Source organism: Caretta caretta, chromosome 3 (genome assembly GCF_965140235.1).
Source record: "Caretta caretta isolate rCarCar2 chromosome 3, rCarCar1.hap1, whole genome shotgun sequence".
NCBI classification, from domain to species: Eukaryota; Metazoa; Chordata; order Testudines; family Cheloniidae; genus Caretta; species Caretta caretta.
In genome coordinates, this window is record NC_134208.1 from 155,435,658 (window position 1) to 155,456,128 (window position 20,471).

Consider the following 20,471-nt stretch of genomic DNA (forward strand, 5'->3'; position numbering starts at 1 on the left):
TTGTAGTTTTAGTTGTTTGTTTGCTTAACACTGATGACTGTGAGTTGGGATTCCTTTGGTCTGTTCTAGATTCTGCAAGTGTGACCTTGATTAAGTCACTTAACCTCTCTGGGCCTCAGTTATCCATCTGTAAAATGGGGATAATAATACTTGCATCTCCCAGGCAAGGTATAAGGATTAATTATGGCTGATAAAGCACTTTGAGCTCATCAGATGAAAGGGTCTATAAAAGTACAATATTGCTCTATTTCGCAAAACAGAATGTATAGTAACATTCCTGAAAGTAGAAACTAAGCTGGAAAAATACAGACTTTAATGCATTAAGCATTAGAGAGAGAGAGATTGAACTGGTGGAAATACTGTGATTAACCTGTAAATGCACAATAAAATCATGTCATTTGCTTTGTAAAATAAAAATACTTCAGTAAACATAAATTGAGTCAGACATCGACATAATGTAATCCATGTTTATTGGAAGTACAAGAAGAAATGTTAGAATTCCCCATCATTTTCACTTTTTTCATTTAAGATCTGGTTAGCTACATTTCTTAACCTGAGTTTAGTGTCAACAGGTAGGAATGATATATTTCACAATAAAGATGAAAGCAAGAAAAGGTGTCTCTTTCATGTCATCTTTTTCTTTTGCTGTCTTTGCAGTTGACCTACCGCTGTACTTTCCTCGAGACCAGCCAACTCTAACATTTCAGTCAGTCTATCACTTCACTAACAGTGGACAGCTGTATTCCCAGGCCCAGAAAAACTACCCTTACAGCCCACGCTGGGATGGCAATGAGATGGCCAAGAGAGCAAAGTAAGAAAGACTATAATTTAATACCAAAAGTTTCATTTGTTAGAGGGTCAAGTGTTGTTCAGTATTAGAGTATAGATTTATCTGTATGCATTGGACATTCTTATATGTGACACTGTTTCTGTATAGTGTTTTCTTTGGTTATTTTTGTGTTGGAACTGAATGCAGTCTTAATATTCACACATTTGAGTGTAACTTACATGTTTATATTTTATTATTAATAATCAATTATCATGATATTGCCAAAGGACCAACCAGTGAGGCCCCATTGTGCTAGGCACTGTGCAAACAGTGTAGCAGCTAGTCCTGCCCCAAAGATCTTACAATCTAAATAGATAAGACAAACACAGGGTTGGAGGGAAGGTGTGTCACAAACAAGCAGAGTCAACAGTTTGAGGACAGAAAATGTCATATTCATTCCACAATTTTTTTTAGGTGGGTTTTGTTAGCAGGGGGTACGCTAAACAAAAAGAAAAGTGAAAGGTAAGAAACATTGAACAGAAGGGGGTAAGGGAAATAGGGCTGGGGAGAAGAGGCTAAGGGGCAGGTGTGGACTGCAGCTGAAGTGAAGAAATACTGAAAGATGGGAAAGGGAATGGGTGGAGCAAACAGCCAATCAACACAGGGCAGAGAAAATCCAGTTAAATCATGGAAAGTACTCTGAGTCTCCCTGCTCTGGCTGCTTCTTTAGCTTCTCCTACCAGCTGGAGACTCTGCACTCCTTCCCCAAGGCCACATGGCAGATTGGCCAAGAGGCACTACCTGGATCTCTGTTTCCCCAGAGTATGGGAGGGTCTTCCCTGCACAGTTCTGGGTCTGGGGGATACTGAGGGGAGCAGTGGCCTCATTTTACCCTCTCCCCCCAGTGTAGCAATGGGTTGCTTTGCACCTGCTCCTACTGGCTGGAGTTTCTGATTGTAGTCATCATATTTACAAATTCAAGCATAACTAAGTATAACTTAGACATTTATATCTTGGTACATAGTACAGTGTTAATGTTAATTAACTACTGCTTTACTTTACTGTGAGCGCCAAAAGTGCTATATCTAAAACAACATAGAATTAACACAAAGGTGTAGAAACGATATAAACCAGAATATAATGTTTAAAATAAGACTTAAAAGTGAGGCAATGAATAAGCAACACACATTTCCCCTAGATGGAACTATGTGGGCAAAGGCCCTGTACTTAGATGTTGCAAATTGTAGAAATGCTGAAACAGCAATAACTTAGAGTAAAAGTTGGACTACAGCAAATATAGACATCAAATATATAAATAAAATAACATATCAGAATGAAGGGCTTTGAACACCAGAATCAAAAGATTAAAATGAATTAGCAAAGGGCACTTAAACAAGGAAGTCAAAGGAAAATAGCTCAGCTGCAAAAATCAGGTGAATGATGCACATGGTTGTATAGACTATAACTTGGGACGGGTAGAAGTAAACAGTGAATAAATGAAACACATGCAAGTTTTATAATGCCTTAAGTAATATGGAGAATATCAAATAGTAGCATTTGGGATTCTGGATGACGTATTGCACTAGGTATGTGTTTTTGTTTATTTATAATAATTGACTTTTTAGGAGCACTGTCTCCTGTTAAACGTATTTTCTTTTTGTTGAGTTGGTTTGCTAGGATTGATGAGAGATATGCAAGTGCCAGAATATTGTATATGTTTTGTTTAAAATAATGAAAAATATAACTCGGAAGCATCATTGTGAGTTATTTCATGCCTGAACTGGACAATACATTAGTTTTGTGGGGGGGAAGTTGTACACAAACACACACTCTGTCTGCTCTATACTTGCATACAAATCAGCACATGCAAGTTGAACCTCCCTGCCCAATCCCCATTCCTAACAGTCCTTTAGAAAAGCACTGACTGCATAATTTTTCTTTAGTATTACCTCTAGACATTTTTATGAGGTTTGTCACCTCTGAGTCTTCGCATATAAGCAGAGTTAGATTAAACATAAATACATACAGTAGAGGGAGTAGAGTGTGAGCAGGTGGGGGAAGAGAGAAGATTGGGGTATCCATCTCTTAAGCACAAAGGAAGAGAGAAGCTCCTCCTCTGTTTATAGCACAATGTTTGTGGGAGTGACTGGAGACTTTACTGCATCTTGTAGGGTGGGCAGCCCAGATTTAAAAAAAAAAACCCTACTCTCTATTGGGAAGAAAGCAGCAGTTTCTCTCTTTTTGGGTTTGTCTACACTGGGAAAATGAATAATGTTTTAATTAATACATTTTAAGCTCCATGTAACATCTAGTGTAGACAAAGACAATCTCCCCACTGTATTTTCCACTGCATGCGTCCGATGAAGTGAGCTGTAGTTCACGAAAGCTTATGCTCAAATAAATTTGTTAGTCTCTAAGGTGCCACAAGCACTCCTTTTCTTTTTGCGCATACAGACTAACACGGCTGCTACTCTGAAACAGGTTAAGATGTGTTAGCCAAGGTTACTCAGGTCACGCCTACACTAGAAAGTTTTATTGGTAGTATTTCTGCCAGCATGTAGCTGCCGATTTTGCAATTCGAGTAGAGCATGGGCAGATTCAACTGTCTTTGCCAGTGCAGCACGCCTTCACGTCAAGAGGTTGTACCGGAGAAAAAGTGCGCTGTGCTACAGGAAGGCATCCCAGTGTGCCCCACACCATGGTCCAGCTTCCTGGGACTTTTGGAAGTGTATTGTGAGAAACCAGTACTCCTCTCAGGGAACTGTGGGACCTTGGGGTCAAGTTCCCTCTGTTCCCACCATGATCTTCTCTTTCACACCACTTTCTAAAATTCCCACAGTTCCTTGTGCTGGTTTTCAATCTCTTCGCCACCTCACTGGCAAATCATTGGAATTCTCATATCAATTTTAGAGACAGGGCACCTGCTTCTTCTGTGTTTGTGGAACTTCAGCAACTATCACAGAGGCCAGGCATGCAACAGTGAAAATGAGAGAACTGAGGAGGAGTGAATGATGCAGACAGTGAATGAAAGTCACCTGATGCTGCAGGCATTCACTGACCAGCTACACATGGTGGAACAAGACTTCTGGGCCCGTGAAATAAGCACTGATGGTTGAGAATGGATGCAAATCTGGGACGCTCAGGCAGTGGCTTCAGAACTTTCAGATGCAGAAATTGTGTGCTGAACTCGCCCCAGCCTTCCAGTGCAGAGACACCAAAATGAGAGCTGTTTTGACAGTGGAAAATGGGTAGCAATCTCTCTGTGGAAGCTTGCGACCCTAGATTGCTATCGGTTGGTGTTAGAAAGTCTTCAGTGGGGACAGTCATCATCCAGGTGTGCAAGCCTGTTAATTGTCACCTGCTGCACAGGATTGTGATTCTGGGCAATGTGCAGGAAATAATGGACTGCTGATTCAGTGCAGTGGACTTCCTGAACTGTGGAGTAATAGAGGAAATGCATATCTTGATCCTGGTCCACCCACCCCTATCCCTCAGACTGAGTACTTAAACAGAAAGTGGTACTTTTCATGTTTATGCAGGCATCAGTGGATCACCAGGAAGGTTTCACTGACATTAGCCAAGGGTAGTCAGAGAATGTGCATAATGGGTTCCTCCTCAGGACTCAACTGAGTCAAGTTCAGCTGACTCTGGCTCTCCACTGGATCTGCATCCTCTGCGTCCATGTCCTTGACAAGCTCTTTGTTGCTGTGCATTGCTGGGGTTCCCTCCTCAGGATCTCACGTAGTGTCCACTGTCACTTTTGGGGTAATGGTAGGATCCCCACCAAATATGGCATCCAACTCTGCATAGAAGCAGCAGGTATGTGGGGCAGCCCCAGATTTTCTGTTGGCCTCCCTTGCCTTTTGTCCAGCTGCTGCAGTTCCTTCTTCTTCACCCAACATTGATGCCCCTCCCTGTTGTGCCCCAACTGCATACCCTCTGCAATGTCCAAATAGACATCTTTACTTCTGCAGTTATTCTGCATCTGGTCTTGTACTGCTCCTCCCCACAGGCTGAGGAAATCCAAGACTTCTTTCCTGACCAGGCAGCAGTGCAAGGTTTACCTGTTTCTTTATGGGTATCCATATCTGTCTGCTCTGAGGTGGGCTTCCGGAAGAGACGCATTTCCAAAACATGCTGGTGTTTTAAAGTGTTTTGGCGGGAGGAGGAGTTCTGGTCACTGTGACCCCTTGACAACAGAGTTCAGAATGGTGATCAGGAGGGTCATTGTCACAGGGACAGGGGCACTATAGGACTATTCCCAGAGGACTGTTTTTACTGGCATAGGTAATACATGATCCACACAGACATTGTAGCAGTGGAATAGTGCATGTAGAGGGCTTATGTAATTCAGGGAGATGGTTTAATGAGACCAACAGAAAGTTAGAGTTTTACTACCAGGACTCAAAAGTAAGTGAGGACACAAAGAAAGATGTGCCAAACTAAGGTATGTTTTATGGTCACATTTTGTAATGTGGCCCAACCCTTAGGACCAGCTAACACATTTTTACCACAACCAGCTAATTCATTTTTAACGTGACTCTCTACACTAGGGGCTAAAGTGTATTTGAGCTTTTTAATTCAAACATATTAGTTAGCACATTTGAAAACAACACACATTTCCCCAGAATAGACAAACCTTTAAACTCATATGAGCCATCTGTCTAAAAGTGTGCCAAAGATGTTGTCCTAAAATATGTGGCTAGCATAAGAACGTATAGTACATTATGGAAAGCTAGCATCTGTGTTTGTGCAGTACCTGTGAAATAAAATATCTTTGTGTGGTTTCCATGGGAAAGCTCTTGATTTTTTCTTAAGTAGGCATTCAAGTGTGCGTGAATTGTATCTTTAAAGAATATGCAGACTCTGAGCCTGTGATTTCATGAAGGAATATTGTAAATAACGTTTGTTTATACAAATTATGTTCAGTTGTTAGACACATTCTGGCTGAGTTTCTGCCCTGACTTGCACCCTGTGCAGCCCCATGGCTTTCAGCGGAGCTGCAAGGAGCGCAAGTTAGGAATGAATTTAGTCCTTTATCCTAGTGTTAGCCTAAATAAAGTATTTTACTTGTCAAAAATTGCAGAAGAGTGGAAAACTGGTATTCCAATAAATACTCATACTTCAGGGTTTATGTGCTCTCTCCAACTTGGCTAAAACAATGTGTTCCTTAAAATTTGTTTCTGAATAATACTGTTGCCATCCACCCACTCACTGGTGTGTTTGCTTAATGTGGCATTACAGATTTACGTGCCCCTGCATGCTCTGTATGGGTCCAGGCTTGAGTGGGGCTTACGCGCTCAACCAGTGGTTTCCAGCTTTTTGTAATACATTTGGGAATGAATCTCCTTACATTTGTTTTAGCAACCATTCTTCATATAGTGACACCAGCCAATATCTCAACTCATCTGCCTTCATACTTTTATGAGAGGAGACTAAGAAAACTTGGCTTGTTTAGCCTAGCAAAATAAAGGTTGAGAGGGTTTATGATTGCTCGCTAAAAATACATGAGGAAGATAAACACCAGGGAATGACAAGAGCTATATAAGCTAAAGAGCAATGTTGCCACAAGAACAAATGGGTATAAACTGGAAATTAGAAGGAATGAAGTTCTGGAACCGCCTTCCGCTAGGAGGAGTTGGGGCAAATGACCTAACTAGTTTTAAGATGGAGCTTGATACATTTATGAGTGGGATTATATGGTGGCAATAGCAGGGGACTGGACTTAATGACCCAGGAGGTCCCTTCCAGTCCTGTATCCCATGTTCCTATATTAAGTCAATTATATGGCTTACCACATCTTAGACAAAATATCTATTGATATTCTTTACACTGTTTTAAAAAAAGGCTTTACTAGTACCCTGAAACTCTTGGTTTCCATCTATGATACTTTGGATCTCCTTGAAAAGTTTAATATTTACAATTCATGCAAAACTTTCTTCAGTTTTTTTTCCTACCCTTACGTGGGCACAGGTAAACATCACAGTACAAGATTATTGGGAAGAATTAAATCTGTATTATAGTTTTCTCCCAGCCTGCTAATAAAAAGGATTCCATGAAAAAAAAAATCTTCTGAACACAAACATTCAAATGATTGTTTCAGATCCACTCAGGATCTTTTAACAGTAGATTTTTTTTAAAATGAGCTTTTCTGCATCCACACATCAGCTATCCATGTGTAGTCTTTTTTTGTGTGTGTCTATATTATAGTAAACTATCCAGAAGTTATCATAAAGTTTAAAAATGCAAAATAGGGGGTAGGGAGGAAGGAAGGTGATAATGAATGAAGAAGATAATGGAAAAGAGATGTGCTCTAGCTACACTCAAATGCCACCTGCATAAATAATAATAATGGAATATTATACATCTGGGGTTTACAACTCCAGGATGCACTACCACATATTAAGCGAGTTTTCAGTACCATAGAAGAGAACCCCAAGAATTGAGAAAATTCCAAATAATCCTGACACCCAATCATCCTTTCTAAAATTGTATGTCAGAACTTTTTATTTATTAGAACTTACGATTTGCAGCAACAAATTGTAAGTTACATTTAGAAACCTGGTCATCCATCATTATTTAATATGTCCCGCACAAAGCAGTGCATGCACTGGAATCCTGTGTCTTGTAACAAATGACTCTCGACCCGACAAACCAATTAAAGAGAAAATGGTTAAAAATTATTCACAATCCCCAAAGAAAAAAGTTAGAGCCATGAAGGCACACACCTTTCCCCACCAGTCTGCATCCTCCTTCAAGAGTGTATTAGCATTGTATATCCTTTGCTATTGTTCTCTGCTTTGTATTGTCCAGCCACTTGTAAAGATTGCCCTGGATGAAGGCTCTCACTGCATGAAAAACACTCCGAAGTATATCTGCTATTGAATACCAAATATATATATTACATCCTACAGCTTGCAGTTTCTGTATGATACCTCATGCTTCTTTGGTTTTACTTCCAAAGCTTGCTAAATCTGGATGTATACTAAATGTGTATTTTGCGCTTAAAGTGGGTTTACCTGGGTCTGGTCAAGTCAACCACAACTATGGTGTTTTACCTGCTCACTATCCAAAGCGTTATCTTCATGTGCATTAATGGCAATCCAGTTGGTGATGATAATGTTTTGCAGTCACACTTAACAGAGCAAAACAAAACAAAAAAACATAAGATCCACCAAAATCTACTCTCAACGTTGGGTCCCAGGAACCATCTTTGATAGCAGCAATTATGAGAAAAAAAAAGAAAAAGAAAAAAGAAACTCTTGCTGTTCTTGGCTAAAGCCTTGCAGTAGAAACAGAGGTAGTGGGTTTTCTTTCCAAGGATCAGCTGAGGGCAGATTTTATTTTCCCCAGATGGTCTTTCCCCCTGAGCTTCAAAGAGTCAGTAAATTCTAATATAGCAATAGAAAATGACGCAGCTGTGTAAGGTTTGTGGTGGACTTAATTCAGTTTTATGACTCTTCAAATCAAAGCTCATATTCACTGACAGAGCAGCATCCTGACATGAATTATACATAAAAAGAAGACAGGTAAATGAAGGGAGGGGGGAGTAACATTTTGCTAAAGCACAAATGATAATGTTCTTCTTTGTAATACATTATATAATGTTTTTGTATAGGCAACCTTAATACTAAAACCATTTTTAATTGTAAGATACAGTATTATAGGCAAAAATAGCAAATTAAGAAACAAAGAATATCTTGCACCTTAATGCTTAAACGGAATAGCATTTCATATCAAGATAATACGTTCTAGGTGTATATACATTGTACAATACATATAACAAAGTCATTCTAGTTTAATCACATTTTTCATGAACAGCTTTGAAAGTGGCTTCTTGGCTAATTAAGTCTGACACTTAAGATATGGTATGTTAGCTTCTGAGGTGCCTGCCAGGGATTTTCAGTGCTGTCATGCATTATGTGGATTTCAGCCAAGATAGGAGGGCTGGAATACTTGTTTCTGGTCACTTATCATTGAAGGAAAAGAAAAACAACTATTAAAGAACACAGAACACTGTATGAAATGAAATATGCATGGGGAAAGAATCTATTTCTACTGAAAATATCTAATTTATCTATAGGTATATTTTATCAACAAGGAAAATTCACAAAATAAGGCTTTTTGTTTGGCAAACTTGGAATATGAAAAGAGCACTTCACATAAGCTGTTTTATTGTATTGAAAGATAGAACATTATGTAGGCTAACTTAAAAAATTTGGGCAATAAGCATTATTTGCTCTTAGGTACTGTAGAGATAGGTGCTCTAAAAATACCATTGATCAACTGATTTGATAAACAGATAGTGGGGTTCCCTAAAGGGATGCAGTCAAGACTGCTAAATCTAAATTAAGACCTATGTGTTTATCTCCAGGGACTTCTGCAAGGCCCAATTTTTCTTCTGGGCTTTTGAAAAGCGGAAAAGGGCAGGATGAAGTGTCTGGATTTGCGGAGAGTTGGGTTTTAATAATCTAGATGGATACTGGGATTTGAAATGTTGGTTAGTTAAATGATTAAGGTATGTTCTAATATTTTTAATTGGTGTCTTGGTCAAATTTGTAACTTTTATGTTACGCATTTGCCTAGAATACAGGCGGGCATTTCTCATCAATCCAGATAAATAAATAACCGTTTTAGTTTGTTTTGTTGATTCACATATCCTACAAAAAGTGGAACCATGGACAAATTGCTAAAGAGGAGTACAAAAGAAATAGCACAAGTATAGGGATAAATTCAGAAAGACTAAGGCACAAAATGAGTTACACCTAGCGAGGAACATAGAAGGCTATAAGAAGAGGTTCTTTAAATACATTAGGAGCAAGAGAATGACAAAGAAAAGTGTAGGCCATCTACTTAGTGGAGAAGGAGAATTAATAGCTGATGACATCAAGAAGGCAGGGGTGTTTAATGCCTATTTTGCTTCAGTCTACACTAAAAAGATTACTGGCGACAGATGGTCAGCACACTTAATAACAACAACAAGGGAGAAGGAACACGAGCCAAAACAGGGAAAGAACAGGTTAAAGAATATTTAGATAAGTTGGATATATTCAAGTTGTCAGGGCCTGATGAAATTCAACCTGTTGGGTACTTAAGGAACCAGAAGAAGCAATCTCAGAACTGTTACCTTTTGAGAACTCATGGAAGATGGGTGAGGTCCCATAGGACTAGAGAAGGGCAAATACAGGACCTATCTTTAAAAGAGGGGACAAAGAGGAATTATAGACCGATCAGCCAAACTTAGATACTTGGAAAGATTGTGGAACAAATTATTAAAAAATCAGTTTGTAAGCACTTAGAGAATAATAGGGTTATAAAGAATAGCCAACCTGGATTTGTCAAGAACAAATCATGCCAGACAAGCCTCATTCCCTCCTTTGACAGGGTAACTGGCCTAGTGGATAGGCAGGAAGCAGTAGATATGATATGCCTTGATTTTAGTAATGCTTTTGATACAATCCCACATGACAGCCTCATAAGCAAATTAGGGAAATGTGGTCTAGATGAAATTACTATAAGATGGGTATACAACTGGTGAAAGACTGTACTCAAAGAACAGGTATCAACAGTTTGTTATCAAACTGGGATGGTGTATCTAGAGGAGTCCCACAGGGGTCAGTCCTGATTCCAGTACTATTCAGTATTTTCATTAATGATCCGGATAATGGAGTGAAGAGTATGCTTATAAAATTTGCAGATGACACCAAGATGGGAAGGATTGCAAGCACATAGGAAGACAGGAATAGAATTCAAAACAACCTTGACAAACTATAAAATTGGTCTGAAATTAACAAAATGAAGTTCAACAAAGACAAGTTCAGAGTACTTAGGAAGGTAAAATCAAATGCATAACTACAAAATGTATCTGGCTGGTGAATCTTGCCCATGTGCTCAGGGTTTAGCTGATCGCCATATTTGGGGTCAGGAAGGAATTTTCCTCCAGGGCAGATTGGAAGAGGCCCTGGAGGTTTTTTGCCTTCCTCTGTAGCATGGGGCACGGGTCACTTGCTGGAGGATTGTTCCTTGAAGTCTTTAAACCACGATTTGAGGACTTCAATAGCTCAGACATAGGTGGAGGTTTTTCACAGGAGTGGGTGGGTGAAATTCTATGTCCTGCGTTGTGCAGGAGGTCAGACTAGATGATCATAATGGTCCCTTCTGACCTTAGTATCTATGAATCTATGAAAATGGGGAATAGTTGGCTAGATAGTAGTACTACTGAAAAAGATCTGTGGGTTATAGTGGATCATAAATTGAACACGAGTCAGTGAAATAATGTAGTTGTGAAATGGCCAATATCATTTGGGGGTGTATTATCAAGAGTGTTGTATGTGAGACATGAGAAGTAATTGTCCTGCTTTACTCAGCACTGGTGAGGCCTCATTTGGAGTACTGTGTCCAGTTTTGGGCACCATACTTTTGGAAAGATGTGGACGAACTGGAGAGAGTCCAGAGGAGCTCAGCAAAAATGATAAAAGGTTTAGAAAAGTTGATCTGTGTGGAAGGATTTTAAAAAAACTTGGGCCTCTTTAGTCTTGAGAAAAGAAAACTGAAGGGGGCCTGATAACAGTCTTCAAATAAGTTAAAGGCTGTTGTAAAGAGAACAGAGATCAATTGTTCTCCGTGTCCACTGAAAGTAGGGCAAGAAGTAATGGGATTACTCTGCAGCAAGGGAGATTTAGTTTATATATTAGGAAAATCTTCCTAACTAAGGATAGTTAAGCTCTACAATAGGCTTCCAAGAGAGGTTGTGGAGTCCCCATCATTGGAGGTTTTTAAAAACAGGTTGGATAAATACCTGTCCGGGATGGGCTAGGTTTACTAGGTCCTGCCTCAGAGGAGGGGGCTGAGCTTGATGACCTCTCAAGGTCTCTTTCACCCCTACATTTCTGTGATTCTTCATGGATCTCATCTCATCCCTTTTTCCTCTGACTACTTGCTCTGTTCTTCTGAATGCCCAAACAGAATTCCTGTATAATTCAGTAATCTGCCTGTGCTCATCAGAATGGAGCCAAACTGGCAGTGCAAAGGGAATGGTTTGACAATATACATCCACACTCAAGAAAACCCACCTTCAAAGGTTGTTGGTTGGCTGATTGCCCCGATGATTAGTCGCCAGTGTATCACTATTTAACCCTTCTGTTTTGAGGGGCTGATCTTTTTTTTCAGTATCTGAAGTAGTTAAATTTTGTCAGGCAATGACCATGGCTCTATCTCTGTACAGGCTTCCTCTTTTCTCTTGCAGTCCTTTCAGACATCTCATTTGCAAAGCTATCTAACTCTGGCTCTGATTACATCTTTGTCCTAATCTCTTCCTACATCCCGTCTTCCTCCATACGTTCTACCCACACCTCCCCCACTCCTTACTTCACACATTTTTCATACTGCCTTTTATGCTTGGAACATCATCTCAGTTATATCATGCCTAGCTCTTTCCTTCTCCTACAAAAAATCACACCTGTTCAATAAAGCATTAGAGCTATAATTGCCATGCACTATTCTGTGTTTCTGCTGTTTTGGAACCACTTTGCAACTTTAAACTTGAAGCTCCTCAGGTTTGGGATTTACCATATGGCTCAATTCATCTACTATCCGCACTTTCAGCATTACAGAAGTAAACAACAGTAATAATAAATTTACATCAACCATGTCCTTTTTAAGGAGGATAATCTTTAAAAATGTTTACTGAAAAGCTATGGTTAATGCCCTCAAGCAAACGGGAAGATAGAGTGGGCTTGTCACACTGAGGATCACGCAGTTGGGAATTTATTTAGCGAGATTACATTAAGATGAAAGACTTCCATGATGACTCTGGAATATCTTTCATATGATCCACTAGCATAGAAGCTGAACATTCACATGGTGACAGAGAAAATCCAGTGACTCCTATCTTCACAGACAGTTGGGACTCTAAGCACCAATTAATCCCCTGGGGAAAATGGAAGTTAAGAAAGCAGAAGTAAAACTGCTGTGATCTAAGACCACAAGCCTTCATCTGACTAAACCAAGACTATTTATGTACCCTGGGGAGAAGGTGAAGGAAGTAAAATACTTATCTGTTTTGAACAACCAGACAGAAGGCATCGATAAGCCAGTTTAAAATGCAGGGGGTCTGTTCTGCCATTGATGTTTAATGGGGCTCATACATGTTGCTCACATGAGTTTTAATGCAATATAAATTCACAAATGTAAGTTCACAAATGCTGATAAAAGAATAGATCCTCAGAGAGTCTTGATTTTAAGATTTTATTTTTAGTATTTACAGATGATTCAGGAAAGTTACTTTTTTTTTTTAAAGAGTACTTTTAATCCATTTTCGATAGTTGTCTAAAAGGTGATTTAATGTATACTTAGATTTCAACAGCAATTAGATTCTTCTGCATTATCAGTAGAGATCCGTGCTCTTAGAACCAAGGTCAGAGTTCTCTGGAAGCAGTGGCTATGTGTTTGTCCCCTCTCAGAATTGAACGTGTGGTGGAAGGTTATGTAAGGAGATGTAACCTCGCCTCCAAACTAATTCCTTGACCTCTCTTTCAAGAGAATCCAGAACCCTCATGCTCCTTTTCCTTTACACCCATTTTACCTTCAATGTAGTTAGTTTATTGTACTTATTTTTTATTTGTTATTTCAGATAGATGGACTAGGCTTTTTGTACTATGTGGTGTATTAGTAAGACCCTCATAATTTATGTGACTGAGCTACACTGAATTCTGTGATAATGTGAATTGATTTAAAAAAATCATTCAATAACCTGCAGTTTTACTGAAGTATTTCTAACAATGCACAACAAACTGAAAATCTAATGTCTATTATTGTTTCCTTTGTAGCAGAACAGTGCCACCTGACATTTCTACAATGGGCCAACCCTTGAAAGACATGTTCAATGACAATTTTTTCTCCTATGGGTGTGAAGTAAATTAGAAATTGGATAGACTCTCTAACCAAAAGTTTTGGAGGAGTGAAGAGGTCCTCGTTAAATTCAGAAGTCAACACTTCATTGGGGTGAATGGAGTTTAGAGTTTGCACCTCATAGATTTATGGGGATTAGCTTCAGAAGTTCACACTTTTATGTGGTGATGGAGAGGTGGAAATTCATATTTTCTATTTTTATTGTTTGGCTTTCACCTTTAGGGTGTAGCCCATGATATATCTGCTTAAACTATCATTTCCCTCAAATAGCTGTGTCATAAGATACCCTCCACTAGTTCCTATTGTTGTACAGAAATAGTTAAAAAGGCAAAGAGATAGAGATGCAAGTTCTACCATGCAGGTGCTAACGTATCCTTAACCTTGTGAGGTACTCTGGTACTGTTATTGGTGAGAACTATAGAAATACATATCAATAAATAAAATATAACTCAAAATATGGGTCAGCAAATGAAATATTTTAACAATAATTATTATATTGAGTATATTAACCTAGGTTATTAAGTTTCAGTTCACTTTGTGTAAAAATAGCAGAGATGTTTCATGTCCCAAGTCTGAGTTTAAAATAAAAATACTAACTGTAGCCAAAGAGCTGGTATAATGTCACACTTGTATATTAAATGGATGTTCACATCTGTCATTCAGTGTGTGTTACATTTCTCTTATGACCTTAGCACTTGATGAACTTTTTGTATTACATCATTGTTAAATTCAAAACTGTTTTTGTAGATCTTAGGGATACATAAGGAAGAGTATAATCACAGGTTACAGTTCTAGCAAATGCTGTTGCAAAATGTGACCTAAATAGAAATCCACTATAGGAATAAGTGTAATCATTTACTCTACAATTATAAATTCACATAGCTAATTTATATTAATTAAGTTGAATTGGATAGGGCCTGAAAGTTATTGAAATTGAGTTTAAGAAGAAACAGACGTGAAAGAATCATTAACATTTGTCTCTTTGGTTTTGTCCTGTTATGGAAAAATGGCCACTCCTATCTTTGAGAGGGTTATGATGTGTACCTTTTACACTTCTAAGGATTAGTTAGAGGGAGTTGCACGGAAAAAGACAGCGCTGATGTGGTCAGGAAAGGACAAGCCCTCTTGTCAAGTGCCCAAGAACAGATTGTTGTGGGTGTCAAGCATTTTCAAAACAAGTTTTCTTTGTTTCAGAACAAGTTGCAGCAGGAACAGAAAAATACAAAGGTGTCCTATAATCACCACTTTGCACTTCAAAAAGTGAATAGTCAGATTACTTTAATAGGTTTTGGAGATCCTCTCTTTTAAGTCTAACATGGCCATGCTGTTGACACCGCTGATACATTATGATTTTATTAAGAAATGGCAGCATAATAATTCTAGTCTGGGAGGAATAGGTGAAAGATACTAGTAAGCCTCAGAGCTCTATTCTGCCCTGATCTATGCTCTGTTTAGATCTTGCCTTCACCTAATTTACTCGGAAGAGGGTGGAGTATGGCTCTCCCAGCTAATTTATGAAAGAATCTTCTCTGACTTGAATTGTTTCCACTCTCCCCAGTAACTCGGATATTTTTTTAAGGATCAGAAAAAAGGAGAATTTCTGACCTGAGTGCCTGCTACCAAGTATAGATATGTATACCAAGATTCTTAGATACTATGGCGATGGAGTGTTATAATAATCTGACTAGGAGAGAGTGACGAAATTACATTAATGCAGTGCTCGCGTTAAATTTACTGAAGTGTAGTTTATACTTCCCCACCACTTCCAGAGCACATAACTCAAGATCTAACTAACTTTGGTACTGTTACTAGTATAAGTTTTGTGTAAAAATAAACTTTGCCTGAATAATTTCTTAAGTATATTAAGTTCTGCTTTGGGTAAGCTCATCCCATCTGTTGCTGTGAACAGCATAGTAGGGAAAGGAGACAACTCAATCAACATTTACACTGAGTCACCACTATGTCTTGTACATTCCATCAAAGTACTGAGAATAAAGTCCCTAGTGTCTTTCCTGTAGAGCTTCTTTTACAGCTTCCATGGATCTAGAGGAACTTGTGTGTGTTTTGCAACAGCAGTTCATTTGGGAAGGAGAGGTGCAGATTGATTTTCATCATTTGGCATGTGAAAATTTCAGATAGAGTGAAGTTATTTATAAGCAAATGGTGTTCTCTGAAGGTATTGGAGCAAATTTGGAGGTAATGTCTATGAAGGTATCATTTAGTCTCTGTGGCTCTGATTCTCAGATGCATCCAATAATCACTAGCTGCAGCTGGGAGTGGGGGTGAGAGTGCATAGTCCCGGGCCAGGTCCTCACCATAATTTGCAGCAGCCTTAATGCTGCCTTAAAGGGCATTACCTGGTAACCCCAAGGGGCTATTCAGGCAGCTGGGGATTGCCAGAGCCCAAGGGTGCCACATTTCTTAGCATGATCCATGAGAAGATGACACAGAGCTCCCTGACTTTCCAGGGATCCCCATCATTAGAGGGGAGTACACCTTCCAGCCAGATACAGCAGGTTTCAATAAGATTTGCAACAGGGAGACCTCAGTTACTGGCCACCTTTCTCCTTTAAGCCCTATCTAGACTAGGAAAAAGGGTGTTTAAAAAACCCAACACATGAGCTAATATGATTTTAAATCCACTCAACATCTGTAAACAGGATTTAACTCTTTTGAATGTGATGGTCAATCCTTGGGGTAACATATTTTTAAAGGTGTTAAACCCTTTCACACTAGCTGCTGAAACATTTTTAAACAGCACTTAACTAAAATGCTTAAATGACAAATAGTATCTAAAGGATCAAGTTTGCCCACAAAACTGGCACGAGGGAGGAATCGAAGTGGGATTAGCTGATGCTGCCTCCAAGTGAGAAGGAACGTAAATCCAGACATTTAGGGATCTAGGAGAAGGTGCTGACATCTATATCTTTAGAAGATGGATCCAAATTTTTTGCTGTAGGGCATTCATTTGCCATTGAAAACCAGTGCAAAGACAGACTATACCATATCGATGATGAGTTTTCTGCTCTGGGTGCTGAGTTTACAGTGGGTATGGAAGAGCCCTTGCAAGCGTGCTTTGACCATCACGAATTTTTTTTTTCTTCCTGAAATAATCTCTTGACATGTAAGGCACTGGGACAACGATAGCCTGAGTTTTTGACACAGATGCAGGATGTCAGTGCAAACATGATTTTGAGGCTGTCCGTGTCAGAAAACTTGGCACCAAAACACTCCTACACAAGCGGAGTTTGAAGTGCCTATCTTTCTCCAACTTGGCTTTTTGAGTGAATTGGAAAGATGACTGACAACCATCATGTCCCTGTCCCAGACATAGGAAGCATAATAAATGCTGGTTGGGAAGGCACTTTATGTGGCTTTTTCTCTCACAGCTTGAATCCTGATTGTTCTGGGGTCTGACATTTTGGGAACATCAAGGTGGTGAAGAGAAACAGAAACCCTTAACAGTTCTCAACACTCTTACACACCAACCAGTAACACAAAAACTATTAAACAATTATCTATAAGAGCAAAAGGAATAAAGGAAAAAGAGAGAGAAAAGAGAGAATGGATCACAATGGCAGGACTCTTTCAGCATAAGCTCCTGGGAAGCCTTGTGTAATGGGAAATTACTACAGCTAAACAATTTCAAATCTAGTTTGTGGAGAGGATTTTCCTTGTTGGAATCTAAAGGTCAAACAATAGCATTGCAAGTCAGTAGAAACCACCTCATAATGGCAAAGTACAATGTCAGTGCAGATTTGCTACCATTTAAACAATAAAATCCAACACTGCACTGCATTAAAATAACATTAAACGTAGGGTGAAATTTCACAAAAGCAAGTGAATTGTGAGTCAAGTATGTTTTCAGCACCTGGCTTCCAAGCCTCTTGGATTTAGACATATATTAGTAAATGTAGCCTTCTTGAGACCTTGTACCACTGTCAGGGTTTTAAATGACTGGAAGAACATGTAAACACTGAGTTGTCTGATTCTTCCTTTTCTCAGATATTTACCATGTGCAATAGCAAGACTTTCTTTTTAGTGGATAGTAAGGTCAAGGAAAGATAAGTGCTTTACTCTCAGTAGTGTCCTTGAGCATAGCTCTTGCAATTCAGTGTACGCTATTATCTACACATATTGGTTAAATACAGAGAATGTGTGTTGTTTTCTGAAGGGCTAAAGAAAAATTGCCATAGAAACCCAATGACTTACACCTTGAACTTGGAAAATGACCATTTGAAGAAACAAAAACAAAAGATTCTTGCAGCAAGATGCTTATCAAAGAGCTAGACATCTACCTGTGCGATGATTCACACCCATTGTGAGCAGCGAAGATAGCAAACCCCTTATACTCAGGGCATGTCTACACTGGCAGAGTTACAGCGCTGGCAGTTACAGCGCCCTCAGAGAGCGCTGAACGGAAACCACTGTTGTGTGTTCACACTGTCAGCTGCTTGCTCAATAGCGTGTTCACACGTGCGGCATTTGCAGTGGTATTTGGAGCGGTGTGCTCTGGGCAGCTATCCCACAGAGCATTTCTTCCTCTTTTGCTGCTAAGAGTTGTGGGAAGACAGAGGGGGTTGCAGGGCATCCTGGGTCCTGTCCCAATGCCCTGTGATGCATTGCTTTGCATTCCAGCAATCCCTGTGCTTACATCTGCATTTGGCACCATCTTTCAACTGTTTGTGTACTGCGCATCCTGCCTCTTTGGGCTGCAGGAATGGATCCCGAACTGTTGACCAGTATGCTGCTCGCTCTCACTAACACATCATGAATGGCAGTGGAGTTATTCCTTAAACTTCAACGGCAAGAGGAGTGTGACATTGATTTCGCCACATGTAGTAGCTATGACATGAGATTGCTTGTGGCATTCACAGAGGTGCTGACCACAGTGGAACGCTGCTTTTGGGCTTGGGAAACAAGCACTGAGTGGTGGGATCACATCATGATACACATCTGGGTTGACGAGCAGTGGCTGCAGAACTTTCAGATGAGGAAAGCCACATTCATGGGACTGCGTGATGAGCTCGCCCCAGCCCTGCAGCATGAGGACATGAGAATGAGAGCTGCCCTGCCATTGGAGAAGCATGTGGCAATTGCACTATGGAAGCTGGCTACTCCAGACTGCTACCGAACGGTCGCTAGCCAGTTCGGAGTGGAAAGGTCAACCATTGGACTCGTGTTGATGGAAGTGTGCAGGGCCATTAATTGCATCCTGCTCCGAAAGACTGTGACTCTGGGCAACGTGCGTGACATTGTAGATGGCTTTGCACGAATGGGCTTCCCTAACTGTGGAGGGGCGATAGATGGCACGCATATTCCAATTCTGACACTAGACCACCTAGCCACTGAGTACATTAATCAGAAGGGGTATTTTCTCTATGATTCTCCAGGCAATTGTGGATCACTGTGGGCATTTCACATACATTAACACAGGCTGGTCTGGAAAGGTGCATGATGCACGCATCTTTCGGCACACTGGCCTATTCAGGAAGCTGCAAGCAGGGACTTTCTTCCCGAAATAGAAGATCACCGTAGGGGAAGTCGAAATGCCGATTGTAATCTTGGGAGACCTTGCCTACCCCTTATTGCTGTATCTTATGTAGCCATACACGGGGCAACTTGACAGCAGCAAGGAGAAGTTCAACAACAGGCTGAGCAAGTGCAGAATGACTGTTGAGTATGCTTTTGACTGTTTAAAGGCCCGCTGGCGTTGCCTCTATGGGAAGCTGGACCTGGCCAATGACAGTATTCCTATGCTTATAGCCGTGTGCCTCACGGGGCTAATATTAGTGAAGGGAAGGGTGAAAGCTTCACTCAGGGCTGAACTGCAGAGACTCAGCACCTGGAGGCTGAGTTTGAACAGCCAGAAATCTGGGCTATTAGAGGGGCGCAGCGCGGGGCCATAAGGATCAGGGATGCCTTGAGACAGCAATGTGAAGCTGAAAGCCACTAATATTTGTTGCTATGCTCGGGAGTGCAGTGCTTGTAATGCTAGGAGGTGATTGTGATTGGTGCAGACAAAGCAATATGAAGATTTAACATAATTGTCTGTTGCTTTGCAGGGCTCTATTTGCTTTCAGTTAATAGAATAAAGACTTCTTTCAAACCAACACAATTCTTTTATTAAAAAATAACAACCGCAGGAGAGAGTCAAACCAAAAAAACCATCAGCACTGAGAGGGATGGGGGAAGAGAAGGGTCCTGGGATGACTAAAGATTTGTGTACACCCAGGGATCATATCCAACCTTCTCCTTTGGAGTACAATGCAGAGGGTACTGTACTTCAGCAGGGCCAAACTGCAGAGGGACAGATGTTGAGTGCAGTGGGTAGTCTGAGTCCGCAGTGCTGGATTGTGACGGGGCAGGAGTGGAATGCAGCGGGTACAGACTGGAGCCAGGAGGTTGATAAGAGTGTGTTGGCAGTGCCTGGGAGGAGCTTGGGAAAGAGTTTTGTGACAGCGGCTGCAGGGGAGGGCGGGTGCGGAGCTGCTCAGTTTGCAGTGTTAGTATCGCCTGGAGCATGTCTGCTTGGCGCTCCATAACGTTTAAGAGCCGCTCCATGGCTTCATTCTGGCGCGCTGCATTCTCCTTTCGGTCCCTGTTCTCGCTGTCCCGCCACTCCTTCAGTTCCTATTTCTTGGCAGAGGAGTGCATCATAACCTCACGCAGAAAGTCCTCCTTAGTTCCTCTTGGTCCCTTTCTAATTCTGCACAGCTGTTCAGCCGCCGATAACAAAGAGGGAGGCTGGGCTCCCAAGGTCATCTCTGTGAAGCCAAAATGCAGCATTTTA

At 40.4% G+C, this 20,471-nt stretch overlaps 1 protein-coding gene across 5 annotated transcripts in view; it reads left to right on the forward strand.

Annotated features, from left to right (window-relative positions):
- BABAM2 (BRISC and BRCA1 A complex member 2) overlaps positions 1-20,471 on the forward strand; it is a 306,338-nt gene that overhangs the window by 278,047 nt on the left and 7,820 nt on the right. For 4 of the 5 annotated variants that reach the window (XM_048843434.2, XM_048843431.2, XM_048843433.2 and 1 more), the window contains exon 11: positions 658-811. In XM_048843434.2, coding sequence (XP_048699391.1) covers positions 658-811 — 154 coding nt within the window. Of the gene's footprint in view, positions 1-657; positions 812-13,596; positions 14,337-20,471 lie in introns of those variants that run through there. The other variant, XM_048843432.2, reaches the window with a different exon arrangement.